Source organism: Ranitomeya imitator, chromosome 4 (assembly GCF_032444005.1).
Source record: "Ranitomeya imitator isolate aRanImi1 chromosome 4, aRanImi1.pri, whole genome shotgun sequence".
NCBI lineage: Eukaryota > Metazoa > Chordata > Amphibia > Anura > Dendrobatidae > Ranitomeya > Ranitomeya imitator.
In genome coordinates this window covers 651,904,912-651,930,131 of record NC_091285.1, presented here as the reverse complement: position 1 = coordinate 651,930,131, position 25,220 = coordinate 651,904,912, and the positions used below count along the sequence as shown (strand labels likewise).

At 48.1% G+C, this 25,220-nt stretch overlaps 2 protein-coding genes across 2 annotated transcripts in view; both read left to right on the top strand.

The window, feature by feature from the left end:
- Positions 1-1,467: 1,467 nt before the first annotated feature.
- Positions 1,468-2,688, top strand: LOC138674663 (uncharacterized; the record flags this gene model as incomplete). Its single annotated transcript, XM_069762476.1, has 1 exon — positions 1,468-2,688. A coding segment is annotated over one exon (1,221 nt), but the record flags the coding sequence as incomplete, so codon positions are not given.
- The window catches only part of DOCK5 (dedicator of cytokinesis 5), a 130,955-nt gene continuing 108,410 nt past the window's right edge, over positions 2,676-25,220 (top strand). The window contains exons 1-2 of the mRNA XM_069767028.1: positions 2,676-2,842; positions 12,411-12,494. Coding sequence (XP_069623129.1) covers positions 2,800-2,842; positions 12,411-12,494 — 127 coding nt within the window. The 5' untranslated portion in view covers positions 2,676-2,799. The remainder of the gene's footprint in view (positions 2,843-12,410; positions 12,495-25,220) is intronic.

The window sequence follows — 25,220 nt, the reverse complement described above, 5'->3', positions numbered from 1 at the left end:
GCACAGAGCATCATTTTGGTCGGATACTCCAAGCCAGCGCCCAGGCCCGGAGTCATGTAATGGTAGCGATGTGGCACAAAGCGTCCTATTACAGTGGATTTTTGCTGCCATCAGTCATTTTTTGCATTGTGCGTTCACACGGCGAGTATTTTTTGTGTATAAAATCCACAGGATCTTACAGTACCAGCAAAGTGGATAAATTAACTAAATTGGAGTCACAACCTTCATTTTAGTTTTTGGGGGGTCCATCCTTTGGAAAAATCAGCTTTTGTTGTGGTTTTAAAGTCACAGTAGGTGGCGCTAGAGTTGCATTTTTGGAAACGCATCAAAAAACGCATGTAATCCGCGGATGACGGTATCAATAAAGTTTTGTCAAAGCCAAATACGAGGAAGTATCGAAAACAAAACAGCTTTATTGTTAACATGACACAACGAAAAGAGACAAAAAAAATGTGATAAAGGCATGCGACCATAAAAACTCACTAAAAACTCATAGTGTGAACGCCGCCTTACACGTCATTTTACCACTTGGGTCACATCTGGTGTCCATAGTGAAAAAAAACAACAAAAGAGCAAAATTCCTGCATAAAAAACAGAAGTGACCCCCAGTCATGGAGGAACTACAGTGCCATGCTTGTCTTAGCATGCTGGGAGTTGTAGTTCTGGAGCACCACTGCGCTGAGGCAGGAAACAGAGTTGGCATAAAGCCAATGCACAAATCATTATGGGAGCCCCGGACACAGGACGTCATGGAGGAGGCTGCCCGGGGGCCAGACATGGGGCCACCACTGAGAGGAGCAGCTCCCGGACACGACGAGAAGCGGCGGAGGCCAAAAGTAACAAGTGAGGAGGCACCGCAGCCATCAGCACAGCCGCCCGCTGCCGCCCCCAGCGGCCGCACCCGGGGCTGCACACTGCAATGCCCGGCCGTCTCCTCCCTGCCACATTCCAGAAGATGTCAGAGGCGGCAGCAGCCTGGAGCCCCGGGGTCACCGCCACTGACCTCCCCTAAAGCCGAGTGCTGCAGCCCAGCAGTGCTGCCTGCCAGGTAACCTGCGGGACCTGCCTGCTGCTGCTGCTGCGCCTCCTCCTCCTGGCAGCTCGCATTTCCCACTCCTGCAGCTGTCTTTACAATATCAACTCATGACTCTCAACTACTCCTGCCCCATCTGCTGCAGCACCTCTTACCCCATCCCTGCCCTCCCCCTAACTACTCCTGCCCCATCTGCTGCAGCACCTCTTACCCCATCCCTGCCTTACCCCTAGCTACTCCTGCCCCATCTGCTGCACCACCTCTTACCCCATCCCTGCCCTACCCCTAGCTACTCCTGCCCCATCTGCTGCACCACCTCTTACCCCATCCCTGCCTTACCCCTAACTACTCCTGCCCCATCTGCTGCACCACCTCTTACCCCATCCCTGCCCTCCCCCTAACTACTCCTGCCCTCCCCCTAACTACTCCTGCCCCATCTGCTGCACCACCTCTTACCCCATATCTGCCCTCCCCCTAACTACTCCTGCCCCACCTCCTACCCCATCCCTGCTCTACCTATTCCTACCCTACCTACTACTACGCCACCTCCTGCCCCCTCTGCTGTACCCTTAACACTACTCCTACCCCATCTGCTGCCACCTCTTAGTCCATCCCTGCTCTACCCCCTAACTATTCCTACTCTACATATTAAACCACATCCTACCCCTTCTGCTGCACCAGTTACCACTCCTACCCCTGTTGCTGCACCACCCCCTGCCCCATCTGCTGCACCAGTAACCACTCCTACCCCTTCTGCTGCACCAGTAACCACTCCTACCCCTTCTGCTGCACCACCCCCTACCCCATCTGCTGCACCAGTAACCACTCCTACCCCTTCTGCTGCACCACCCCCTGCCCCATCTGCTGCACCAGTAACCACTCCTACCCCTTCTGCTGCACCACCCCCTACCCCATCTGCTGCACCAGTAACCACTCCTACCCCTTCTGCTGCACCACCCCCTACCCCATCTGCTGCACCAGTAACCACTCCTACCCCTTCTGCTGCACCACCCCCTGCCCCATCTGCTGCACCAGTAACCACTCCTACCCCTTCTGCTGCACCACCCCCTACCCCATCTGCTGCACCAGTAACCACTCCTACCCCTTCTGCTGCACCACCCCCTACCCCATCTGCTGCACCAGTAACCACTCCTACCCCTTCTGCTGCACCACCCCCTGCCCCATCTGCTGCACCAGTAACCACTCCTACCCCTTCTGCTGCACCACCCCCTACCCCATCTGCTGCACCAGTAACCACTCCTACCCCTTCTGCTGCACCACCCTCTACCCCATCTGCTGCACCAGTAACCACTCCTACCCCTTCTGCTGCACCACCCCCTACCCCATCTGCTGCACCAGTTACCACTCCTACCCCTGTTGCTGCACCACCCCCTGCCCCATCTGCTGCACCAGTAACCACTCCTACCCCTGTTGCTGCACCACCCCCTGCCCCATCTGCTGCACCAGTAACCACTCCTACCCCTTCTGCTGCACCACCCCCTGCCCCATCTGCTGCACCAGTAACCACTCCTACCCCTTCTGCTGCACCACCCCCTACCCCATCTGCTGCACCAGTAACCACTCCTACCCCTTCTGCTGCACCACCCCCTGCCCCATCTGCTGCACCACCTCCTGCCCCAGCACCCTCCCTGTGAGTCACAGAACATGGAGGAGTACAGTGAGCAGCACGGGGAGGGCAGGAGCCCTGCACTATAACTTCAGTGGTGCCAACTTTGCCCCCCCTCTTCTAAAGACCCCAATGTAATATGGCCCGGTGGATACCCACTAAGAGGGAGAAGTTTGGAGTGGGTGAGTGAACATTCTATTTCGATTGCAAGCTTTGCAGAGCAGCACTGATCTACAGTATACAAGCTTTGTAAAGTCTGATTAACCTCTGCATGCCCATAAACAAACCACTGCCCATGTGTGATTGTATCTTGTGGCTTGTACATGTAGCAGAGCTGAACTTTGTCATTCATCACAAAATGCGGTTTTTCCAACAAGTCAAACTGAGAGTGCGAAAACAAGTCAAGACGAGAGTGACCTGACGTTCAGCTCTGCTACATCTCTGCTCTGCTGTGCAAGCTGCTCATGTATTAGACATTAGAGAGTAAAAATGTATCTAGTTTTATTTTTCCTAATCGTTACATATTAACAGGAAAGTAAACATAACTGTTATCTTCATAAACTCCACCTTAGTCATGGACTCCTTATACCCTGTCCTGGGGAAAGTCGTGTCCTTTAAGAAGTTGTATTGGACCCATAGAGGGGGCGTGGAGAGTTGGTGTAGAGTTTGGGCTCACATTTTCCCCTTGTAGCTGATGGGTGCACCTTCAGCACCCTGAGGAGACGTTTCACCTTTCGTGTCTGTCCTTTGATCACCTATAAGCAGGTGTAAGCTGCAGGGTGCAACACGAGACCTGACCATAGTCAAATGTTGTAGACTCTAGCTCCAGATTTATTTATTTATTTTAATTTTCAGTCTTTAAAAGCGGTAATCGACATTATTAAAATCAAGACTAATAAATTAATTAAATCCATTTTTCATAGTAATGTCTCATGTTAGGGCATGTTCACACTGAGATTTTTTTCAAGGAGTTTTTTGGAGCCGAGTTTTGATTGGAGAGTTTGTGCACTAAAAACATCAGTTAAAAAAAATAATTAAAAAACTAAGTGTGACTATGCTCTGACTGCTTTTGTTTTTCACATATGTCTGTTACGGCTTTGGGGCTGCTCACTTGTCCATGTAGTTTTGCTAATGTGCGCAGACAAAAAAACACAGATGTTTGGTTTTCATCCGATTCACGGATATATCACGCCCATGGGCAGCACAATGTAGTAGCGGGCAGCTCAGTGTCGTAGCGGGCAGCTCAGTGTCGTAGCGGGCAGCTCAGTGTCGTAGCGGGCAGCTCAGTGTCGTAGCGGGCAGCTCAGTGTCGTAGCGGGCAGCTCAGTGTCGTAGCGGGCAGCTCAGTGTCGTAGCGGGCAGCTCAGTGTCGTAGCGGGCAGCACAATGTCGTAGCGGGCAGCTCAGTGTTGTAGCGGGCTGCTCAGTGTCATAGCGGGTAGTGCGATATTATAGCAGGCAGCTCAGTGTTGTAGCGGGCAGCTCAGTGTCGTAGCGGGCAGCTCAGTGTCGTAGCGGGCAGCTCAGTGTCGTAGCGGGCAGCTCAGTGTCGTAGCGGGCAGCTCAGTGTCGTAGCGGGCAGCTCAGTGTCGTAGCGGGCAGCTCAGTGTCGTAGCGGGCAGCACAATGTCGTAGCGGGCAGCTCAGTGTCGTAGCGGGCTGCTCAGTGTCATAGCGGGTAGTGCGATATTATAGCAGGCAGCTCAGTGTTGTAGCGGGCAGCTCAGTGTTGTAGCGGGCAGCTCAGTGTCGTAGCGGGCAGCTCAGTGTCGTAGCGGGCAGCTCAGTGTCGTAGCGGGCAGCTCAGTGTCGTAGCGGGCTGCTCAGTGTCATAGCGGGTAGTGTGATATTATAGCGGGCAGCTCAGTGTCGTAGCGGGCAGCTCAGTGTTGTAGCGGGCAGCTCAGTGTCGTAGCGGGCAGCTCAGTGATGTAGCGGGCAGCTCAGTGTCGTAGCGGGCAGCTCAGTGTCGTAGCGGGCAGCTCAGTGATGTAGCGGGCAGCTCAGTGTCGTAGCGGGCAGCTCAGTGTCGTAGCGGGCAGCTCAGTGTCGTAGCGGGCAGCTCGGTGTCGTAGCGGGCAGCTCGGTGATGTAGCGGGCAGCTCGGTGATGTAGCGGGCAGCTCGGTGATGTAGCGGGCAGCTCGGTGATGTAGCGGGCAGCTCGGTGATGTAGCGGGCAGCTCGGTGATGTAACGGGCAGCTCAGTGTCGTAGCGGGCAGCTCCATGATGTAGTAGGCAGTACTGTTGCTCTGCTGCACTGGGGTCCTGGGTTCAAATCCCTCCAAGGGCAACATCTGCAAGGAGTGTGTATGTTCTCCCTGTGTTTCTCCGGTTTCCTCCCACACTCCATAGACATACTGATAGGGAATTTAGATTGTGAGCCCCAATGGGGACAGTGATGATGATGTCTGTAGGGCTATGTGCACACGTTGCAGATTTGGGTGCAGAATTTTCTGCACAAAATCCGCATCTCCTGGCAGAAAACGCAGGTGCAGATTTGATGCGTTTTTTTTGCGGATTTTGTGCGGATTTCATACGTTTTTTTTTTTTTACCCCTGCTGATTTCTATAATGGAATGGGTGCAGAAACGCTGCAGATCCGCACAGAAGAAGTGACATGCTCCTTCTTTCAATCCGCTGCGTTTTCCATGCGGAATTTTCCGCACCATTAGCACAGCATTTTTTTCCCTATTGATTTACATTGTACTGTAAATCACTTTGCGGACCTGCAGCGTTTCTGCGCGGAAAAAAAACGCTGCTGACTATGATGGCGCTATATAAGAAATGCCTAATAAATAGTTCAACTCAATGGGTCGGTGAAAGGGAACCACAGAGACGGATGCCATATTTGTGTTAACCAAGCGCTGCCCGTTTTTAACTATTTAATGGCTATGAGAACCTTGGATTTTTTTTTTGCGGACAAGAAATATGGATGATCACAAAAAATCACCACAGACCACAAATGGCTGAAAATTAGATGCCCCACACTGATGGGAATCGGTACGTTTTTTTTTTTCTTGTAGGAATAAAAACAAATTGCCGCACTTGGACCCTCGCAACCTAACATATAGGGCTCTTTCAGATGAGTGTGTGCTCCGCGGACCCATATAGCCAGTGTACCGGTCCACTTGGCCGATTTTCGATACGGACCAGTGGTCGGCATGAAAAATAATGGCAGCGTGCGTTACTACTGTGGTCCGTTTCACACAGCAGAATAATGCAGGCAAGGTACAGGCAGCTGCGGAACACAGTCACAATTCGGATGAGTGGGGTCCGAAATTTGCAAACGCGACTGGCCCAATTTCCGATCCACATCATTCTGTGAAGCGACCGAAATACCCAGCGGTTGCCTCCTGGTCCTGTTGGGTGACCGAGGTCACCATTTATACGGGTTGTACCCCTTTAAGCAGATGTGTTTTTGATGTTTAAGACAGCGGTCTCCAACATGGCCACCTCAGCCAGCTTGCTGTTTGTGCTGTTTGTGATTGCTGGGAGTTGTAGTTCATCATCAGCTGGAGAACCATTGTTTTTTTTTAGCTAATGATTTGAGGAACTGAGATGAAATTGAGCTCTACGCGGAGTTTTTCTAGTATGATGGCTTCAATAATGATCGTCGTGAACCTGTTAAGATACCGGCGGGCGTCATGGTAAGGAAGTTGTGGTAAAAATGGCGTTACTGCAATTGATGTGGTGACTTTAATGTTTTCCTATGAGAAAAAAAATTGTAATTTATTGCACACGAAACCTTTTGCAGGGCAGTTACTAGTTTGTCCCTTCATTTTGCTCTAATTTACGCAGAAAGGTATAAATCATTTGTAAAGAGTGAGGGAGAGGTATCAAAACGAGAGCAAAGAGGCGTAGTTGTCATTGGCAACCAATCAGGTCCCTGCTCTCATTTTACAAAGGGCCTTTGAAAAATAGGAGGCAGAATCTGATTGGTTGCCATGGGCAACAGCTCTAATTTTCCAATTTTGACAAATCCCCCACTTGAAAGCCACGCTCCATTTAATTACTGACAACTATAAAACGTTGTAGGTGACAGAAACAAGCGCTTCATGTATATAGCTGTCATTATATTGGATCCAGCGACACCAGAGGAGTCATATCGCCTATGAAATATGAGCTGAAACGTGTCGCTCTTGAAGCTGTGCTATAATCACAGTGGTTCTAAGGGTTGTACAAAATAAGAAAAATATGGCTGCTTTCTACCCGAAACCAAGACACTCTCGGTTGCTATGGGCAACTAGGCCTGTGTTTCTGTTTTGCTAGGCCCAGTAACTAAAGGGACCAAGGGTGAATAAGCCGCTATGCCGTGTAGCAATAGCACTCGTTTTGGAGGACATTGACCGGCATTAAAGGCATTGCCCAACATTAGACATTTATGGGAGGTCCAGCCATAAATTGATTTGATAGATGCTGGTACCATTTATCTCCAGAACTGGGGTCCCCCAGCGCATGCTCCACCAACTCTCTACTCACAGGTGGTCAACCACCATTCGAAACAGGATCCCCATTCTGGAGATGGATGCGGGTCCATTTCTGGGCATCTATCAAATATAGGATGTGCCATATATGTTTGATAAATGCTGGTCTCGCCCATTGAACCTGCACCTATCTCCAGCATTGGGATATTCAGGACATTCAACGCCAGGTCTCCACTTACCGGTGGTCGTGCGTCAACCATAATTTGGGATTTCCATCATGGAGAAAGATGTGGATCCTGCACCTGTCAGACAAAGGATGTGCCATAAATGTTTGATAGATGCTGGTCCCACCTATAGGACCTATACCTACCTCCCGGCACATGGGTTGCCAGCTCTCCACATACTGGTGGTCGTACACCAGCCATAATGGGGGATTCCCATTATGGAGATAGATGTGGATCCTGCACCTGTCAGACTTAGGATGTGCCATAAATGTTTGATAGATGCTGGTCCCACCTATAGGACCTATACCTACCTCCCGGCACATGGGTTGCCAGCTCTCCACATACTGGTGGTCGTACACCAGCCATAATGGGGGATTCCCATTATGGAGATAGATGTGGATCCTGTACCTGTCAGACTTAGGATGTGCCATAAATGTTTGATAGATGCTGGTTCCACCTACAGGACCTGTACCTACCTCCCGGCACATTGGTTGCCAGCTCTCCACATACTGGTGGTCGTACACCAGCCATAATGGGGGATTCCCATTATGGAGATAGATGTGTATCCTGTACCTGTCAGACTTAGGATGTGCCATAAATGTTTGATAGATGCTGGTTCCACCTACAGGACCTGTACCTACCTCCCGGCACTTGGGTTGCCAGCTCTCCACATACTGGTGGTCGTACACCAGCCATAATGGGGGATTCCCATTATGGAGATAGATGTGGATCCTGCACCTGTCAGACTTAGGATGTGCCATAAATGTTTGATAGATGCTGGTTCCACCTATAGGACCTATACCTACCTCCCGGCACTTGGGTTGCCAGCTCTCCACATACTGGTGGTCGTACACCAGCCATAATGGGGGATTCCCATTATGGAGATAGATGTGTATCCTGTACCTGTCAGACTTAGGATGTGCCATAAATGTTTGATAGATGCTGGTTCCACCTACAGGACCTGTACCTACCTCCCGGCACATTGGTTGCCAGCTCTCCACATACTGGTGGTCGTACACCAGCCATAATGGGGGATTCCCATTATGGAGATAGATGTGTATCCTGTACCTGTCAGACTTAGGATGTGCCATAAATGTTTGATAGATGCTGGTTCCACCTACAGGACCTGTACCTACCTCCCGGCACATTGGTTGCCAGCTCTCCACATACTGGTGGTCGTACACCAGCCATAATGGGGGATTCCCATTATGGAGATAGATGTGTATCCTGTACCTGTCAGACTTAGGATGTGCCATAAATGTTTGATAGATGCTGGTTCCACCTATAGGACCTGTACCTACCTCCCGGCACATTGGTTGCCAGCTCTCCACATACTGGTGGTCGTACACCAGCCATAATGGGGGATTCCCATTATGGAGATAGATGTGTATCCTGTACCTGTCAGACTTAGGATGTGCCATAAATGTTTGATAGATGCTGGTTCCACCTATAGGACCTGTACCTACCTCCCGGCACATTGGTTGCCAGCTCTCCACATACTGGTGGTCGTACACCAGCCATAATGGGGGATTCCCATTATGGAGATAGATGTGTATCCTGTACCTGTCAGACTTAGGATGTGCCATAAATGTTTGATAGATGCTGGTTCCACCTACAGGACCTGTACCTACCTCCCGGCACTTGGGTTGCCAGCTCTCCACATACTGGTGGTCGTACACCAGCCATAATGGGGGATTCCCATTATGGAGATAGATGTGGATCCTGCACCTGTCAGACTTATCATGTGCCATAAATGTTTGATGCGTGCAGGTCCTATAGGTGGGACCAGCATCTATCTCCAGAACTGAGATCTCCGGCACATGTGTCACCAGCACTCCACTTATTGGTGGGCATACATACACCAGCCAAAATGGGGGCTTTTCTTTCCGGAGATAGATGTGGGTTCTATTCTGGGTCCCGCACCTATCAGACATGGGATGTCATAAATGTTTGATAGACGCTCGTCCTACCTTTAGGACCTGTACCTATCTCCAGAACTGGGGGTCTTCTGGCACATGTGCCGCCAACTATCCTCCACTCACCGGTGCTTGTCCCAATAGAACCAGGTGGCTCAGGATGAACAATGCTCAAAGTTTTAGCTTTATAGGAAATTGCTGCAATGCAGGCTTTATTGGTAAGAAAATTGAAGGCTTGAAGCAATGCGATCCGTCCAAGGAGCGGTCAGGAGATGACAATGATCCAATTTTCCTACAAGATGTGCCAAGACTGGCTTTCTTACGAGACGCTTAAAAGCTTTTTCACAGTGTGTGGCCTCTTGAACTACCTAACTAAAGTTGCGCGGCGACGAATATGGCCGTCAAGAAAGCTCCTGCCTCTCTCCATTGCTGCAGAAGTAATCCGCTTTGACAGTCAGGATCTTAGGAAAGCTGGGTGAATGCTGTAATCTGGCCATTTAGCTATTTTTTTTTTTTTTTGTAATATAAGTCTATTCATACAGAACATATCGATTGTCATTCCCGCGCCTGTCTCTTCTTTCTCGCAAGGTGTAAAGTTCAGAGGTCTTTCTTTTCTTTCGCTCACGGTAATCAGGAAACTTGAGTCACTTCTATTCACTTGTTTGTCATGTCGGCGTCCATTGATTTAGCAATAAGTGTAATATCTCTGCTCAGTGACTGCCAGTACAGGAAGTTTTTGGCCGGCGTGATGACAATATAGATAGAGTACTGGAAACAAGGGGGGCCGAGATCCCAGAGTGTTGGGCGGGTGGAGGCCGACTATTATCATAGTGCTGTTATTATGAACAGTTACAGGAGTTGTCAGCCACTGACATTTTAAAATATATATATATATATAATTTTTTTTTTTTTTTTTTTTAAACTCTCCGAGCGCCTTAAATTAAAAAAACAAAAAATATTGCCACCCTCAATCCTTTTTCAATGCTATCTGGGTCCTCCGCTGGTCATCGGTGACCAACGTGCAGGAAGTTCACCGCCATTCCCAGTACTTGCTGTTGCATCTAGATGGACATGTGACAGCTGCACCCAATCATTGTCTGCAGCAGTGACCAATGACCGACACACACACTTTTTGTTGGCCCGGACTGATAAGTGACCGCTGCTGCTAATCACTGATCAACGCTTCCTGTTTAGCCCAGACAGACGTGGTCGCTGCAGTTAATCACTGGCCGGAAACAGTGACGAACGGGCGAGAAGGGCAAATCTGCTCTGTACCAGCCTTTTGGGCCAGGCAGATGTGGGACTACTGTACGAAAACGGTCAGTGTGCTTCCTGGTGAGTACGGGCAGATGTGACCAACACGCCGAAAGTACACAACTGGTCTCTGCAGTTTGTTTTCTGTCTGGATAGATGTGACCACTGCAGCCAATCACTTACTCCAGATGGACATCTGACCACTACAGCCCGTCGCCTACACATAATACCAACTGTGATCCTGGGAATTTTCAGGACGTTCTAGCCTAACCCATCCACGACAGCCCCCAACCCACTACCCCTTTCCATTTCAGATCTCTGTTGAGAGTTCCCCTTAAACCATGCCCCCTTTAATCCTGGGACATTTTAGTGAATATGATGTGACGCTTTCCAAAAAATCGTGACACTTCCTGAAAGTCGGTTACCAATATGCAGGATGTAGACATTCATTCTCTGAAGGACCTGTGACCCATGAAGTCAATCGCTGGCTTAAGTGGCGATCAAAGCACGGAAAATACGCAGCCGGTCTCTATACTTGCTGTCCTGTCTGGACAGACAGGAGCCCCTGCAGCCAATCACTGGCTGCAGTGCTGACCATTGCGTTACTGTTATCGCCAGTGATTGGCTGCAGTAGTCATGTGCCTGGAGTAAAGAAGAGACTGGTAGGGGACCCAGCAAGCATCTGAACAGGAGTGTCGGGGGATGGGGAAGGTGGATATTACTTAATAAAATAGCAAGTTTGCAATTCATATTTCATGTATTTCATATTTGACGTGTTTTAGCACGATAGAGTGCAACCTTTTTTTTGTATATTTTATATGGAGGTAGCTGCTGCTGGTATGCACCTATTCACACTAGTTTGGATGTGCCAGTCTTTTTTCTGTTATATATATATATATCAGAAAAAAGACTGGCACATCCAAACTAGTGTGAATAGGTGCATACCAGGAGCAGCTACCTCCATATAAAATATACAAAAAAAGGTTGCACTCTATCGTGCCAAAACAATAAAAATTATATATATATATATATATATATATATATAATTTTTATTTTTTCTTATTTTTTTTCAGTGCCTGCTGGCAGATGAAAGCTTATCCCTTCTGTAATTAAATTTTTAAGAGCCCGGCTTGCTGTCGGTGAATGGGAACTTGCATTAATCACGTCTGGTTAGGCTACTTTCACACTAGTGTCGGACTCGGCCCGTCGCAGTGCGTCGGGCCGAGGTTCCGACGCTAGCAGTGAAACGGAAGCACAACGGAGGCAGCGGATGCATTTTTCCTGCGCATCCGCTGCTCCATGGGGAGGTGGGGGCTTTGTTCCGGCCGCGCATGCGCGGTCGGAAAGAGCGGTCCGTTGGCAGCAAAAAACGTTACATGTAACGTTTTTTGCTCCCGGGGGTCCGCCACAACATGGCACAACCGTCGCACGACGGTTGCACCGTGTGTCAAGGCGTCGCAATGCTTTGCTAATGTTAATCTATGGGGCAAAAACGCATCCTGCAAACAACTTTGCAGGATGCGTTTTTTCCCCTAAACGTAAACGACGCATTGCAACGTATTGCAAAAAACGCCAGTGTGAAAGTAGCCTTAGATGTAATTAACTATTTAGTTTTTCATTCACTGACAGAAAGCAGAGATCTTGAAAATCTAGAATTGATTCATTGATGCATAAAATGAATTAGACCATTTCTGGACTTTTCATTACATGGCAGTAAACATTCACGTTGGCCATGATGGGTCTGTACGTAGCTGTCTGTTCTCATTCTAGATATGTATCTTTGCTTTTTGATCTCGTTACTGTGAGGATTGAGCACACATGTCGGGACGGATAGGAAATCGCTTCCAGATAGCTGGTCTTTGATATCTTCCTTTTCTATGTATTCGGCTTTGTACCGCTATATTAAATGTGATATTTCTTTTCTCCGCAGCCGTCTACAACTTCCAGGCGACACATGGAGAAGAGCTGAGCCTTCAGGTCGGGGATACTGTGCAGATATTGGAGACATATGAAGGTGAACGATTGCGCTCCTTCTTTGCCATCTTTCAGGCACTCTTCTATCTTTGGCCCAAGTTCAAGAAATCCTTTTTTTTTTTTCCTGTCTGAAAAAGGAATTAATTAGTGTGACAGATCGTATGACGGAAAATAGTGGTGCCCAGTGGTCACCATTGACTTTCACGGGGTCCTTCAGAGGTTTCGCTAGATTTTCCAACATCTTGATGGAATCTGCAGCGGAACCTCCAACACAGATGTGAACGAAGCCTGAAAAGGTAGTTTTCCAGAATTATTGGGAAATTTCCTTGATGGACATTAGTGTTATCTACAGGAAATATTGTTCTAAAAAAAAAAAAAGTCCGCTCAATAATCGGCACAGTGATGAAACAAAATTCCTCTTAGATGCCTGGATTCTTTCTTTGAGAAGATCAAAATGCATTCGCCCATCAACGTGTTTCTTGATCATACTGATCTTCTCATCAGGACATAACCTTATTGTTAGATACCGGAGTAGCCCTAGAATTGACTATGGCAGATAAGAACTTCTAATTCCCTTCAGATTCACCAGCAGCGTCCTCCTATAAAAACCTAAACCCAACAGGAGCCTATGTGCCGCTTGTAGGCCATAGGATGGACATGGTCCGGGAGGAAAGAAACCAGTGGAAGGAGAGCTGGTGGCTGCCAGGAGGATTAGAGATAAGTTGGGTCCTTCCAGTCCCATGTAATGAGGGCACTGGTGAAGTTTACAGGATAAATATTAAACCCTATTGCCCCTTAGGCCGATTTCATACATCTGACATTCACCGGACCGCCATGTCTGGACCGGTCACTGCTCTCCTGACCTGAATTCAGTAGTTCTGACCTTCACGATTCAAGAATGGATCGGCCTTGGGTCTCCTCACCCAAACTCAACAGCCTTATATATGCATGTGGCCTACGGCAAATGTGAGGCTGTTGAGTTTAGGTCAGGAGACCCTAGGACTGACAATGCATGGAGCATGTATATCAGACGCGTGAAACCGGCATAATAGGAATAGCCAAGACTTAGGAAATATTCCTCCAGCTGCAAGTTATTGTATTCTACCAGCCAGCTGGTATGGGTGAGTGCAAAATAATGGTCCTTCAAGACTAGGCGCATCTTCTCACCGAATATTAATTGTACATTTGCTTCCTAAATGCAAAGTTAAGAACCTTTTTAGATCATCTTCATAAAAAATGTTTTTCTGCTGTAGTGTATGACTGTCTTAAGCCATCCTTTATTGAGATTTGAGATCTGCAAAAATGTTCAGTGCGCCTGACTGCTCTCTACACTTTCCTTTCTCCTTTTTCACGTGTTAGATATTCCAGTAGAGAGATCTTTGTACACAGATCTCCATAGTGTGGAGAGGTGAGAAAGTACGTACAGTTTCAGGGAGAGTGTAGAAAATATTCTGTAGATAAGGAGGAAAGCACATGAAGAGGAAAAAAAATTTAGGATAGAAGCCGTGCTGATCTGTGGTCTAATGAAGACTGCAGCACCTTGGATGCACAGATCACAGATCTCATATCCAGCCTATATTCCTGGGAGAGACACTCGCACGAGAGAAAATGTTATACTTGGATCAGACTGTAAACTGCTTATCAAGGGGTCTGCAAATATAGAACTGAAGATGGCAGACCGAAACTTAGTGTAATTTTATTAGCTAACAATAACCAATAATATATGTAAAATAAAAATCACTTTTTTTTCTATACCAAAGGTGTCTCTCAAGGATGTGCTCTGGGACAGTGACAGGTACAGAGTATTGTGTGACAGAGGGTAAATACATATTATGGTTGACTGGTGTGACCCTGTGAAAAAGGATTTGACAAGGCTAGCTATGATTGGGATTTGCGTATCTAAAGGGGTATTCTAACTCTAACATTAACCAATTTCCCAGTATAGTTGACAGGTCTTAGTTTAGTGATGGTCTTTTGCCTAGATCAGTCTGATGGCTTAGCCGGGGGCACGCTGAAGCACCACGCCACGTGAGACCACAAAATACCTCTTAACTGCGGACAAACTGGTTGGACCTTCAATTTTCTCCAGTCCCTGTAAATCCATCCTACTTTAGCTGCTACGCCCAAATTCCCAGTTCAGCTGGATTGTGTGACACTATAGAGCTTGGTGGCACCCGAGGATGTAAAAAGCGCCAGGTAGGGCGCTCCGTTTTGCCTTGACTATGGGGCGCCCCCCTCCTTCTGTCTATGCTCACGCTATAATTGCATTGTGTAGATTTCATCAACTGTATATATAATATATGTTAGTACTTGTGGAAATCGATAGGTACAACTGCCAGGCATCCATCCGTGCCAAGAAGGAAGGAAAACAAATACCGGATTAAGAATCAGGGAAATTTACTATTGATGTTTTTAAGGACGCTCGGAAAATGCTGCTGACAGACCGAGCTACAAAACAAGAAAAACTGGGTCCAACGTGTTGAAGGGGTTTTCCCACTACACATGCTTCTAAATGCTGGTTTTAGGTCACCTGAAGCTCTCGATTTGGGCCTCCTATGTGCCTCTTGGGTAAATCTGAGCACTTGGCATGAAAGTGTATGGTATCAGAGAAGAAGCTTAAAATGCCTTTTCCGATAGTCACTGGTAGATAAATGTGGGTATGAAAACACACAGGTCAAGTAAAGATCTGGAACCTAGGCTAGAGATAGCCGAAGAGATGACATGGACAAAGATACAAGAGGGGCTTCCATTTATGTCTATTACTGTCCCTCATTGCCCAATAGTGCGCCCGTTCCTATAGACTTAGGTCAACAGGCCCCTTAGTAGGCCTCGGTGTAGCCACTCTTCATTGGCCACTTTAGCCTTTCGTTGGCACATTCGCCACCCAAACCGACTGTCTGTAACTCAACAGTCGCTCAGTCTCTCCACCAGCTGACAGATTTCTCTATCTTAGGCTGCTTTCACACATCAGTTTTTTCGCATCAGGCTCAATCTGGCGAATTTTGAAAAAAAACATCCGTCGCAAATTGTGAAAAACTGATGCTACGGATCCGTTTTTTGCCGGATCCGACTAGCTGATCTGGAGAGAGAAACAGAGAGACCCCAGAATGGAAAATGCTGTGGAGCATGCTCAATTTAAAAAAAGCTGAATCCGTCGCCGGATTCAGTCATTTGACGGATTCGGCGCCATAGGCTTCCATTATAGCAAACCGGACGCCACCGGATCCGTCGCTTTCCGTTTTTTCAACAGACACAAAAAACGTTACTATGTCCGTTTTCTCCGGCCGCCGGAAAACCAATTTTCGATGGATCTGGCGAAAAACGGATGAAACGTGAGGCCATCCGTCGCAATCCGTCAATAATATAAGACTATGAGAAAAAACGGATCCGGCGGCAACTTTTGCTGGATCAGTTTTTTTTCAAAATTTGCCGGATTGTGACTGATGGCAAAAACCTGATGTATGAAAGCAGCATTGGCTGCACTTGAGTCTTGCTCCACCAGCTGACAGACTTATCTCTTGGAGGCTGCACTTGAGCCTTGCTCCACCAGCTGACAGACTTATCTCTTGGAGGCTGCACTTGAGCCTTGCTCCACCAGCTGTCAGACATATCTCTTGGAGGCTGCACTTGAGCCTTGCTCCACCAGCTGACAGACTTATCTCTCGGAGGCTGCACTTGAGCCTTGCTCCACCAGCTGTCAGACATATCTCTTGGAGGCTGCACTTGAGCCTTGCTCCACCAGCTGTCAGACATATCTCTTGGAGGCTGCACTTGAGCCTTGCTCCACCAGCTGACAGACATATCGGAGACTGCACTTGAGCCTTGCTCCACCAGCTGTCAGACATATCTCTTGGAGGCTGCACTTGAGCCTTGCTCCACCAGCTGTCAGACATATCTCTCGGAGGCTGCACTTGAGCCTTGCTCCACCAGCTGTCAGACATATCGGAGACTGCACTTGAGCCTTGCTCCACCAGTTGTCAGACATATCTCTTGGAGGCTGCACTTGAGCCTTGCTCCGCCAGCTGTCAGACATATCTCTTGGAGGCTGCACTTGAGCCTTGCTCCACCAGCTGACAGACATATCGGAGACTGCACTTGAGCCTTGCTCCACCAGCTGACAGACATATCGGAGACTGCACTTGAGCCTTGCTCCACCAGCTGTCAGACATATCTCTTGGAGGCTGCACTTGAGCCTTGCTCCACCAGCTGACAGACATATCGGAGACTGCACTTGAGCCTTGCTCCACCAGCTGACAGACATATCGGAGACTGCACTTGAGCCTTGCTCCACCAGCTGTCAGACATATCTCTTGGAGGCTGCACTTGAGCCTTGCTCCACCAGCTGTCAGACATATCTCTCGGAGGCTGCACTTGAGCCTTGCTCCACCAGCTGTCAGACATATCGGAGACTGCACTTGAGCCTTGCTCCACCAGTTGTCAGACATATCTCTTGGAGGCTGCACTTGAGCCTTGCTCCGCCAGCTGTCAGACATATCTCTTGGAGGCTGCACTTGAGCCTTGCTCCACCAGCTGTCAGACATATCTCTTGGAGGCTGCACTTGAGCCTTGCTCCACCAGCTGTCAGACATATCTCTTGGAGGCTGCACTTGAGCCTTGCTCCACCAGCTGACAGACTTATCTCTCGGAGGCTGCACTTGAGCCTTACTCCACCAGCTGTCAGACATATCTGTCGGAGGCTGCACTTGAGCCTTGCTCCACCAGCTGACAGACTTCTCTCGGAGGCTGCACTTAAGTCTGTCAGCTGGTGGAGCAAGGCTCAAGTGCAGCCTCCAAGAGATATGTTTGACAGCTGGTGGAGCAAGGCTCTAATGCAGCCTCCAGGAGATATGCAGCCTCCAGGAGATAAGTCTGTCAGCTGGTGGAGCAAGGCTCAAGTGCAGCCTCCAAGAGATATGTTTGACAGCTGGTGGAGCAAGGCTCTAATGCAGCCTCCAGGAGATAAGTCTGTCAGCTGGTGGAGCAAGGCTCATCTCCTGGAGGCTGCATATCTCCTGGAGGCTGCATTAGAGCCTTGCTCCACCAGCTGTCAAACATATCTCTTGGAGGCTGCACTTGAGCCTTGCTACACCAGCTGACAGACTTATCTACCGGAGGCTGGACTTGAGCCATACTCCACCAGCTGACAGAATTATGTCTCGGAGACTGTGCTCGAGGTTTGCTGCACAGTACCACTCAGACTCAACATTTCTCAGCTGTGCTTCTCATGGCAGTTACTGTATAAGTACCGTAGTTTAATTTGGCATTAATAGCAGACTCTCTCTCCTATTGCCTGTCTTGCCCTCTGTTCTCATCGCCATAGCACAGTGCTTGCCAACACTTTAACTTTGGGCTCTGCATGGGCTGCACTGATATTTGTTACCTCGTCCTGCAAAAGGGCAACAAGGAAAAACTGACCGGGTCTGGCCAGCAATGAATTACATAATACATATGATGACAACTTCAAATTGAACACACAAGTGTGGGACTTCAGGATTACCCACTTGAAAACATAAAACAAAATTGGGATCAAAGAGGAAAAAATCACTTTGTCCAATCATTTCCCCATCAACAGACCCAAGGCAAAATGGTACCGGATCTGACATATGAGACGCTCATGATGTGCAGACGCCTAATAAATTAAATTTGCAATAAAACCAAGATATTACTGCAGGCCTGTCTCTGCAGGTATCTACGCTGGGCTGCTCTACTTGCTCTGGCAGCAGGCATCAGGGAGCTGGCAGCGGCACACCCATTCTAATGACTTGTTAAAAAAGCGGGGTCACAGAAATGCAGAATTTTCTCTTTTGTCTGGTGGGTGACCCGCTCTTGCAGATTGATTGGATTTGATATTAGCGTGTAATATATATATATATATATATATATATATATACACACAGTTGGGGCCAGAAATATTTGGACAGTGACACAAGTTTTGTTATTTTAGCTGTTTACAAAAACATGTTCAGAAATACAATTATATATATAACTAGCTATTGAACCCGTTCTACGCCCGGGTGGCGAGCATTTATATTGGTATATTGTCTCCATCATGGTATGTGCTGCTCCATCCTGCGTCCCCATCCTGTCATGTGCTGCTCCATCCTGCGTCCCCATCCTGTCATGCGCTGCTCCATCCTGCGTCCCCATCCTGTCATGCGCTGCTCCATCCTGCGTCCCCATCCTGTCATGTGCTGCTCCATCCTGCGTCCCCATCCTGTCATGTGCTGCTCCATCCTGCGTCCCCATCCTGTCATGCGCTGCTCCCATCCTGCGTCCCCATCCTGTCATGCGCTGCTCCCATCCTGCGTCCCCATCCTGTGATGCGCTGCTCCCATCCTGCGTCCCCATCCTGTCATGTGCTGCTCCATCCTGCGTCCCCATCCTGTCATGTGCTGCTCCATCCTGCGTCCCCATCCTGTCATGTGCTGCTCCATCATGCGTCCCCATCCTGTCATGCGCTGCTGCATCCTGCGTCCCCATCCTTATGTGCTGCTGCATCCTGCGTCCCCATCCTGTCATGTGCTGCTCCATCATGCGTCCCCATCCTGTCATGCGCTGCTGCATCCTGCGTCCCCATCCTTATGTGCTGCTGCATCCTGCGTCCCCATCCTGTCATGCGCTGCTGCATCCTGCGTCCCCATCCTTATGTGCTGCTGCATCCTGCGTCCCCATCCTTATGTGCTGCTGCATCCTGCGTCCCCATCCTTATGTGCTGCTGCATCCTGCGTCCCAATCCTTATGTGCTGCTCCATCCTGCGTCCCATCCTTATGTGCTGCTCCATCCTGCGTCCCCATCCTTATGTGCTGCTCCATCCTGCGTCCCCATACTGTTATGTGCTGCTCCATCCTGCGTCCCCATCCTTATGTGCTGCTCCATCCTGCGTCCCCATCCTTATGTGCTGCTCCATCCTGCGTCCCCATCCTTATGTCCTGCTCCATCCTGCGTCCCCATACTGTTATGTGCTGCTCCATCCTGCGTCCCCATACTGTTATGTGCTGCTCCATCCTGCGTCCCCATCCTTATGTGCTGCTCCATCCTGCGTCCCCATCCTTATGTGCTGCTCCATCCTGCGTCCCCATCCTTATGTGCTGCTCCATCCTGCGTCCCCATCCTTATGTCCTGCTCCATCCTGCGTCCCCATACTGTTATGTGCTGCTCCATCCTGCGTCCCCATCCTTATGTGCTGCTGCATCCTGCGTCCCCATCCTTATGTGCTGCTCCATCCTGCGTCCCCATCCTTATGTCCTGCTCCATCCTGCGTCCCCATACTGTTATGTGCTGCTCCATCCTGCGTCCCCATCCTTATGTGCTGCTCCATCCTGCGTCCCCATCCTTATGTGCTGCTCCATCCTGCGTCCCCATCCTTATGTCCTGCTCCATCCTGCGTCCCCATCCTTATGTCCTGCTCCATCCTGCGTCCCCATCCTTATGTCCTGCTCCATCCTGCGTCCCCATCCTTATGTCCTGCTCCATCCTGCGTCCCCATACTGTTATGTGCTGCTCCATCCTGCGTCCCCATCATTATGTGCTGCTCCATCCTGCGTCCCCATCCTTATGTGCTGCTCCATCCTGCGTCCCCATACTGCCTCTGACCCGCTCGGCGCCGAGTGCTGGGGGGCCTGAGCAGGCGGGGACACCGGCGCGCTGTTGGGGTCAGGTGCCGGTATCGCCGCCAGCTCAGGCCCCCCAGCACTTACTATACTCACCTGTCCGGCGTTCCATCGCTGGGCGCCGCCATCTTCCCGGTCTCCTGGCTGTGACTGTTCAGTCAGAGGGCGGCGCCGGCGCGCATTGAGCGCGTCATCGCGCCCTCTGAACTGAAGGCCACAGACCGAAGACCGGGAAGATGGCGCCGCTCAGCGATGGAACGGGGACAGGTGAATATAGGCGATACTCACCCTCCTGGCGGTCCCTGCTTCTGCGGTGGAGATCGCGGTGTGTGTTCAGTGTGAACGCACACCGCGATCTCCCGGGAGCGTCGCTCTGTGAGGCCCAGACTGTGCCGGCGCTTGCGCAGTCTATAGAGGCTTCGGACAGAGTGACGCTCCCAGCGTTATATTATAGATATGGGCTGAAAGTGCACACTCCCAGCTGCAATATGATAGTTTCCACATCCAAATCGGAGAAAGGGTTTAGGAATCATAGCTCTGTAATGCATAGCGTCCTCTTTTTCAAGGGACCAAAAGTAATTGGACAATGGACTCTAAGGGCTGCAATTAACTCTGAAGGCGTCTCCCTCGTTAACCTGTAATCAATGAAGTAGTTAAAAGGTCAGGGGTGGATTCCAGGTGTGTGGTTTTGCATTTGGAAGCTGTTGCTGTGAGCAGACAACATGCGGTCAAAGGAACTCTCAATTGAGGTGAAGCAGAACATCCTGAGGCTGAAAAAAAAGAAAAAATCCATCAGAGAGATAGCAGACATGCTTGGAGTAGCAAAATCAACAGTTGGGTACATTCTGAGAAAAAAGGAATTGACTGGTGAGCTTGGGAACTCAAAAAGGCCTGGGCGTCCACGGATGACAACAGTGGTGGATGATCGCCGCATACTTAATTTGGTGAAGAAGAACCCGTTCACAACATCAACTGAAGTCCAGAACACTCTCAGTGAAGTAGGTGTATCTGTCTCTAAGTCAACAGTAAAGAGAAGACTCCATGACAGTAAATACAAAGGGTTCACATCTAGATGCAAACCATTCATCAATACCAAAAATAGACAGACCAGAGTTAAATTTGCAGAAAAACACCTCAAGAAGCCAGCTCAGTTCTGGAAAAGTATTCTATGGACAGATGAGACAAAGATCAACCTGTACCAGAATGATGGGAAGAAAAAAGTTTGGAGAAGAAAGGGAACGGCACATGATCCAAGGCACACCACATCCTCTGTAAAACATGGTGGAGGCAACGTGATGGCATGGGCATGCATGGCTTTCAATGGCACTGGGTCACTTGTGTTTATTGATGACATAAGAGCAGACAAGAGTAGCCGGATGAATTCTGAAGTGTACCGGGATATACTTTCAGCCCAGATTCAGCCAAATGCTGCAAAGTTGATTGGACGGCGCTTCATAGTACAGATGGACAATGACCCCAAGCATACATCCAAAGCTACCCAGGAGTTCATGAGTGCCAAAAAGTGGCACATTCTGCAATGGACAAGTCAATCTCCAGATCTAAACCCAATGGAGCATGCATTTCACTTGCTCAAATCCAGACTTAAGACGGAAAGACCCACAAACAAGCAAGACCTGAAGGCTGCGGCTGTAAAGGCCTGGCAAAGCATTAAGAAGGAGGAAACCCAGCGTTTGGTGATGTCCATGGGTTCCAGACTTAAGGCAGTGATTGCCTCCAAAGGATTTGCAACAAAATATTGAAAATAAAAATATTTTGTTTGGGTTATGTTTATTTGTCCAATTACTTTTGACCTCCTAAAATGTGGAGTGTTTGTAAAGAAATGTGTACAATTCCTACATTTTCTATCAGATATTTTTGTTCAACCCTTCAAATTAAACGTTACAATCTGCACTTGAATTCTGTTGTAGAGGTTTCATTTCAAATCCAACGTGGTGGCATGCAGAGCCCAACTCGCGAAAATTGTGTCACTGTCCAAATATTTCTGGCCCTAACTGTGTGTGTGTGTGTGTGTGTATATATATATATATATATATATATATATATATATATATATATATATATATATATATATATATATATATATATATATATATATATATATATTTTTATATATTTATGTATCTACTATATAATTGTCTAAGGGTCACTTCCGTCTGTCCTTCTGTCTGTCACGGATATTCATTAATCGCGGCCTCTGTCTGTCATGGAAATCCAAGTTGCTGATTGGTCGTGGCAAAACGCCCACGACCATTGCCATGACCAATCAGCGACGGCAAGAGTCTGGCAGCGAAATGGCCGCTGCTTTAGTGCCCTGCAGTCAGCGCTGAGCGCTCACACAGGGTTAATGCCAGCTTAACGGACCGCGGTGTAACGCAGTCCGTAACGCGGCTATTAACCCTGTGTGACCAACTTTTTACTATTGACGCTGCATATGCAGCATCAATAGTAAAACGATCTAATGTTAAAAATAATAATTAAAAAAAAAAAGGTTATTCTCACTCTCCGAGGTCGCGCGCTGTCCTCGGCAGTGCAAGCGGCAGGTTCCGGTGACAAGGATACTATGCGAGAAGGACCTGCCATGACGTCACGGTCATGTGACCGCGACGTCATCACAGGTCCTGCGCTCATACCAACCCTGGGACCGGAAGCTGCCGCGTGCACCACACACAGGCGCCAGGACTACAAGGGGCCCTCGGAAGGTGAGTATATGTTTTTTTTTAAGTCTTTTTTTAACCATGCATATAGTGCCCACATTGCTATATACTATGTGGGCTGTGTTACATACTGCGTGGGCTCTGTTATATACTACATCTCTATGCTATATACTATGTCGCTGGGCAATATACAACGTGACTGTCCAATACACCAGAGGTCCCCACCAACAGGTCATGTTTTCAGGATTTCCTTTGCATTGCACAGGTGATGCAATTATTACCTGGGCAAGACTAAGAAAATCCTGAAAACATGACCTGTTGGTGGGCCTTGAGGACTGGAGTTGGGGACCCCTGCAATACACTCTGTGCTCTGTACTATATACTATGTAGCTGTGCAATATACTATGTGGCTGTGTCGGTTCTGTTATATACTACGTGACAGTGCAATATACTACAATATACGACGTGGCTATGTTATATACTACGTGGCTCTGCTATATACTATGTGGTTCCGCTATATACTACGTGGCTCACCAATATACTACGTGCCTGTGCAATACACTACGTGGCTATGTTATATACTACGTGGCTGTGTTATATACTACGTAGCTCTGCTATATACTACGTACGCTGTGTTACATACTACGCAGCTCTGTTATATACTACTCAGTTGTGTTATATACTACGTCACTGTGCAATATAGTACGTAGCCTGTGCTATATACTATCTACATATTCTAGAACAGAGGTCCCCAACTCCAGTCCTCAAGGCCCACCAACAGGTCATGTTTTCAGGATTTCCTTAGTCTTGCCCAGGTAATAATTGCATCACCTGTGCAATGCAAAGGAAATCCTGAAAACATGACCTGTTGGTGGGCCTTGAGGACTGGAGTTGGGGACCTCTGTTCTAGAATACCCGATACGTTGGAATCGGACCACCATCTAGTATTGGGGCAGCACGGTGGCGCAGTGGTTAGCATTGCAGCCTTGCAGCGCTGGGGTCCTGGGTTCCAATCCCACCCAGGACAACATCTGCAAAGAGTTTGTATGTTCTCTCCGTGTTTGCGTGGGTTTCCTCCGGGCACTCCGGTTTCCTCCCACATTCCAAAGACATACTGATAGGGATTCTAGATTGTGAGCCCCATCGGGGACAGTGATGATAATGTGTGCAAAACTGTAAAGCGCTGCGGAATATGTTAGCGCTATATAAAAAATAAAGATTATTATTATTATATATATTTGTATTATTATTTTTTATGTATATCATATGGTGATGTGCCTCATTTTACCTATTTGGTTTGGAGGGACTGTGGGCAAGAATGCCTGTGTATACATGATCTGCTGGTATTGTACTGTGATTTTCCCCATCCGTAGGGCATTTCCTTGCTCTAGGGGTATTTATTTGGACTATTTCCTCCTATACAATATTCACGCATCTGATTTTTTTTTGGCTGTATCCACATGTTTTGTTTTTTTACCAAGTATGAATTTTTAGTGATTTTTATAATGAAATGCAATTTTTTTTTTTTTTTTTTTTTTACATTTTTTTTAATTTAATCATTACTTAGTGGCCCGTGCACGCTCCATGGTTTAAGTATATTATTTCTTTAAGGTGCATTTTTAAATAATCCAATTGGGGAATTAGGATGCTTTCATATTGCGTCTAGGGTCACGTTTCCTGGTCCTTTCGGGCATACGTCTGAGCCCCCAGCAAAACGGGGTTCGGACATATGTGTTGACTAGGCCTTAGACTGTAATGGTGCGTTATTTTCTGGAGTGTACCTCTATACGCCTCCAGTATTCAGATATAGACTAAGTCTTGAGTGTCTGCCTCTTGTAGGCATACTCTCCCAAAAATGAGGCACGTGGGAATGCACGTTCGCCCTGCCGTCACCATTACAGTCTATGACCCGTCAGCGCATACATCCAAACCTCGTTTTGCTGGGTGGTTCAGACATATGCCCCGATGTGGCCAACTAAGCGCAATGTGAGACCACCTTAGTGTTCACGGGAACTCTCGGACCTCATGATCATGTCAGGCTAGGGACACGCTAAGACGTTTACCATGACAGTGGGCTTCAGACAGTTTGATCAGAATGTTAACGAAGAACCTTGTGTTCCGTTTTGTAAATTCTTGCCTCAATTGATCAATGCATCAGTTTTGCATGTGCGGTCCATGTTTGTTTGTTTTTTTTTTTGTCTACAGTTATAGCATATGTTGGTGATCACCCTAAATATGAGCAAAATGTGGATGATTGGATCGATTTCATCATTATTTGTAGCAAAGTTCTCAATGTAAAACTGGGAATGTGCTGCTGGGGGGGACAGAACGATCCAATTAATTCTGTTCTCATCGGCCTGTAAATTATCGCTAATTATCTTGTGTATATAGTCGTTTGGCCCAAATTACCGCATCTAAATGAACCTGTAGGATCTGAAATTTCCGATATGTGACTTAACCCCTTTTCATCCTCACAGTAT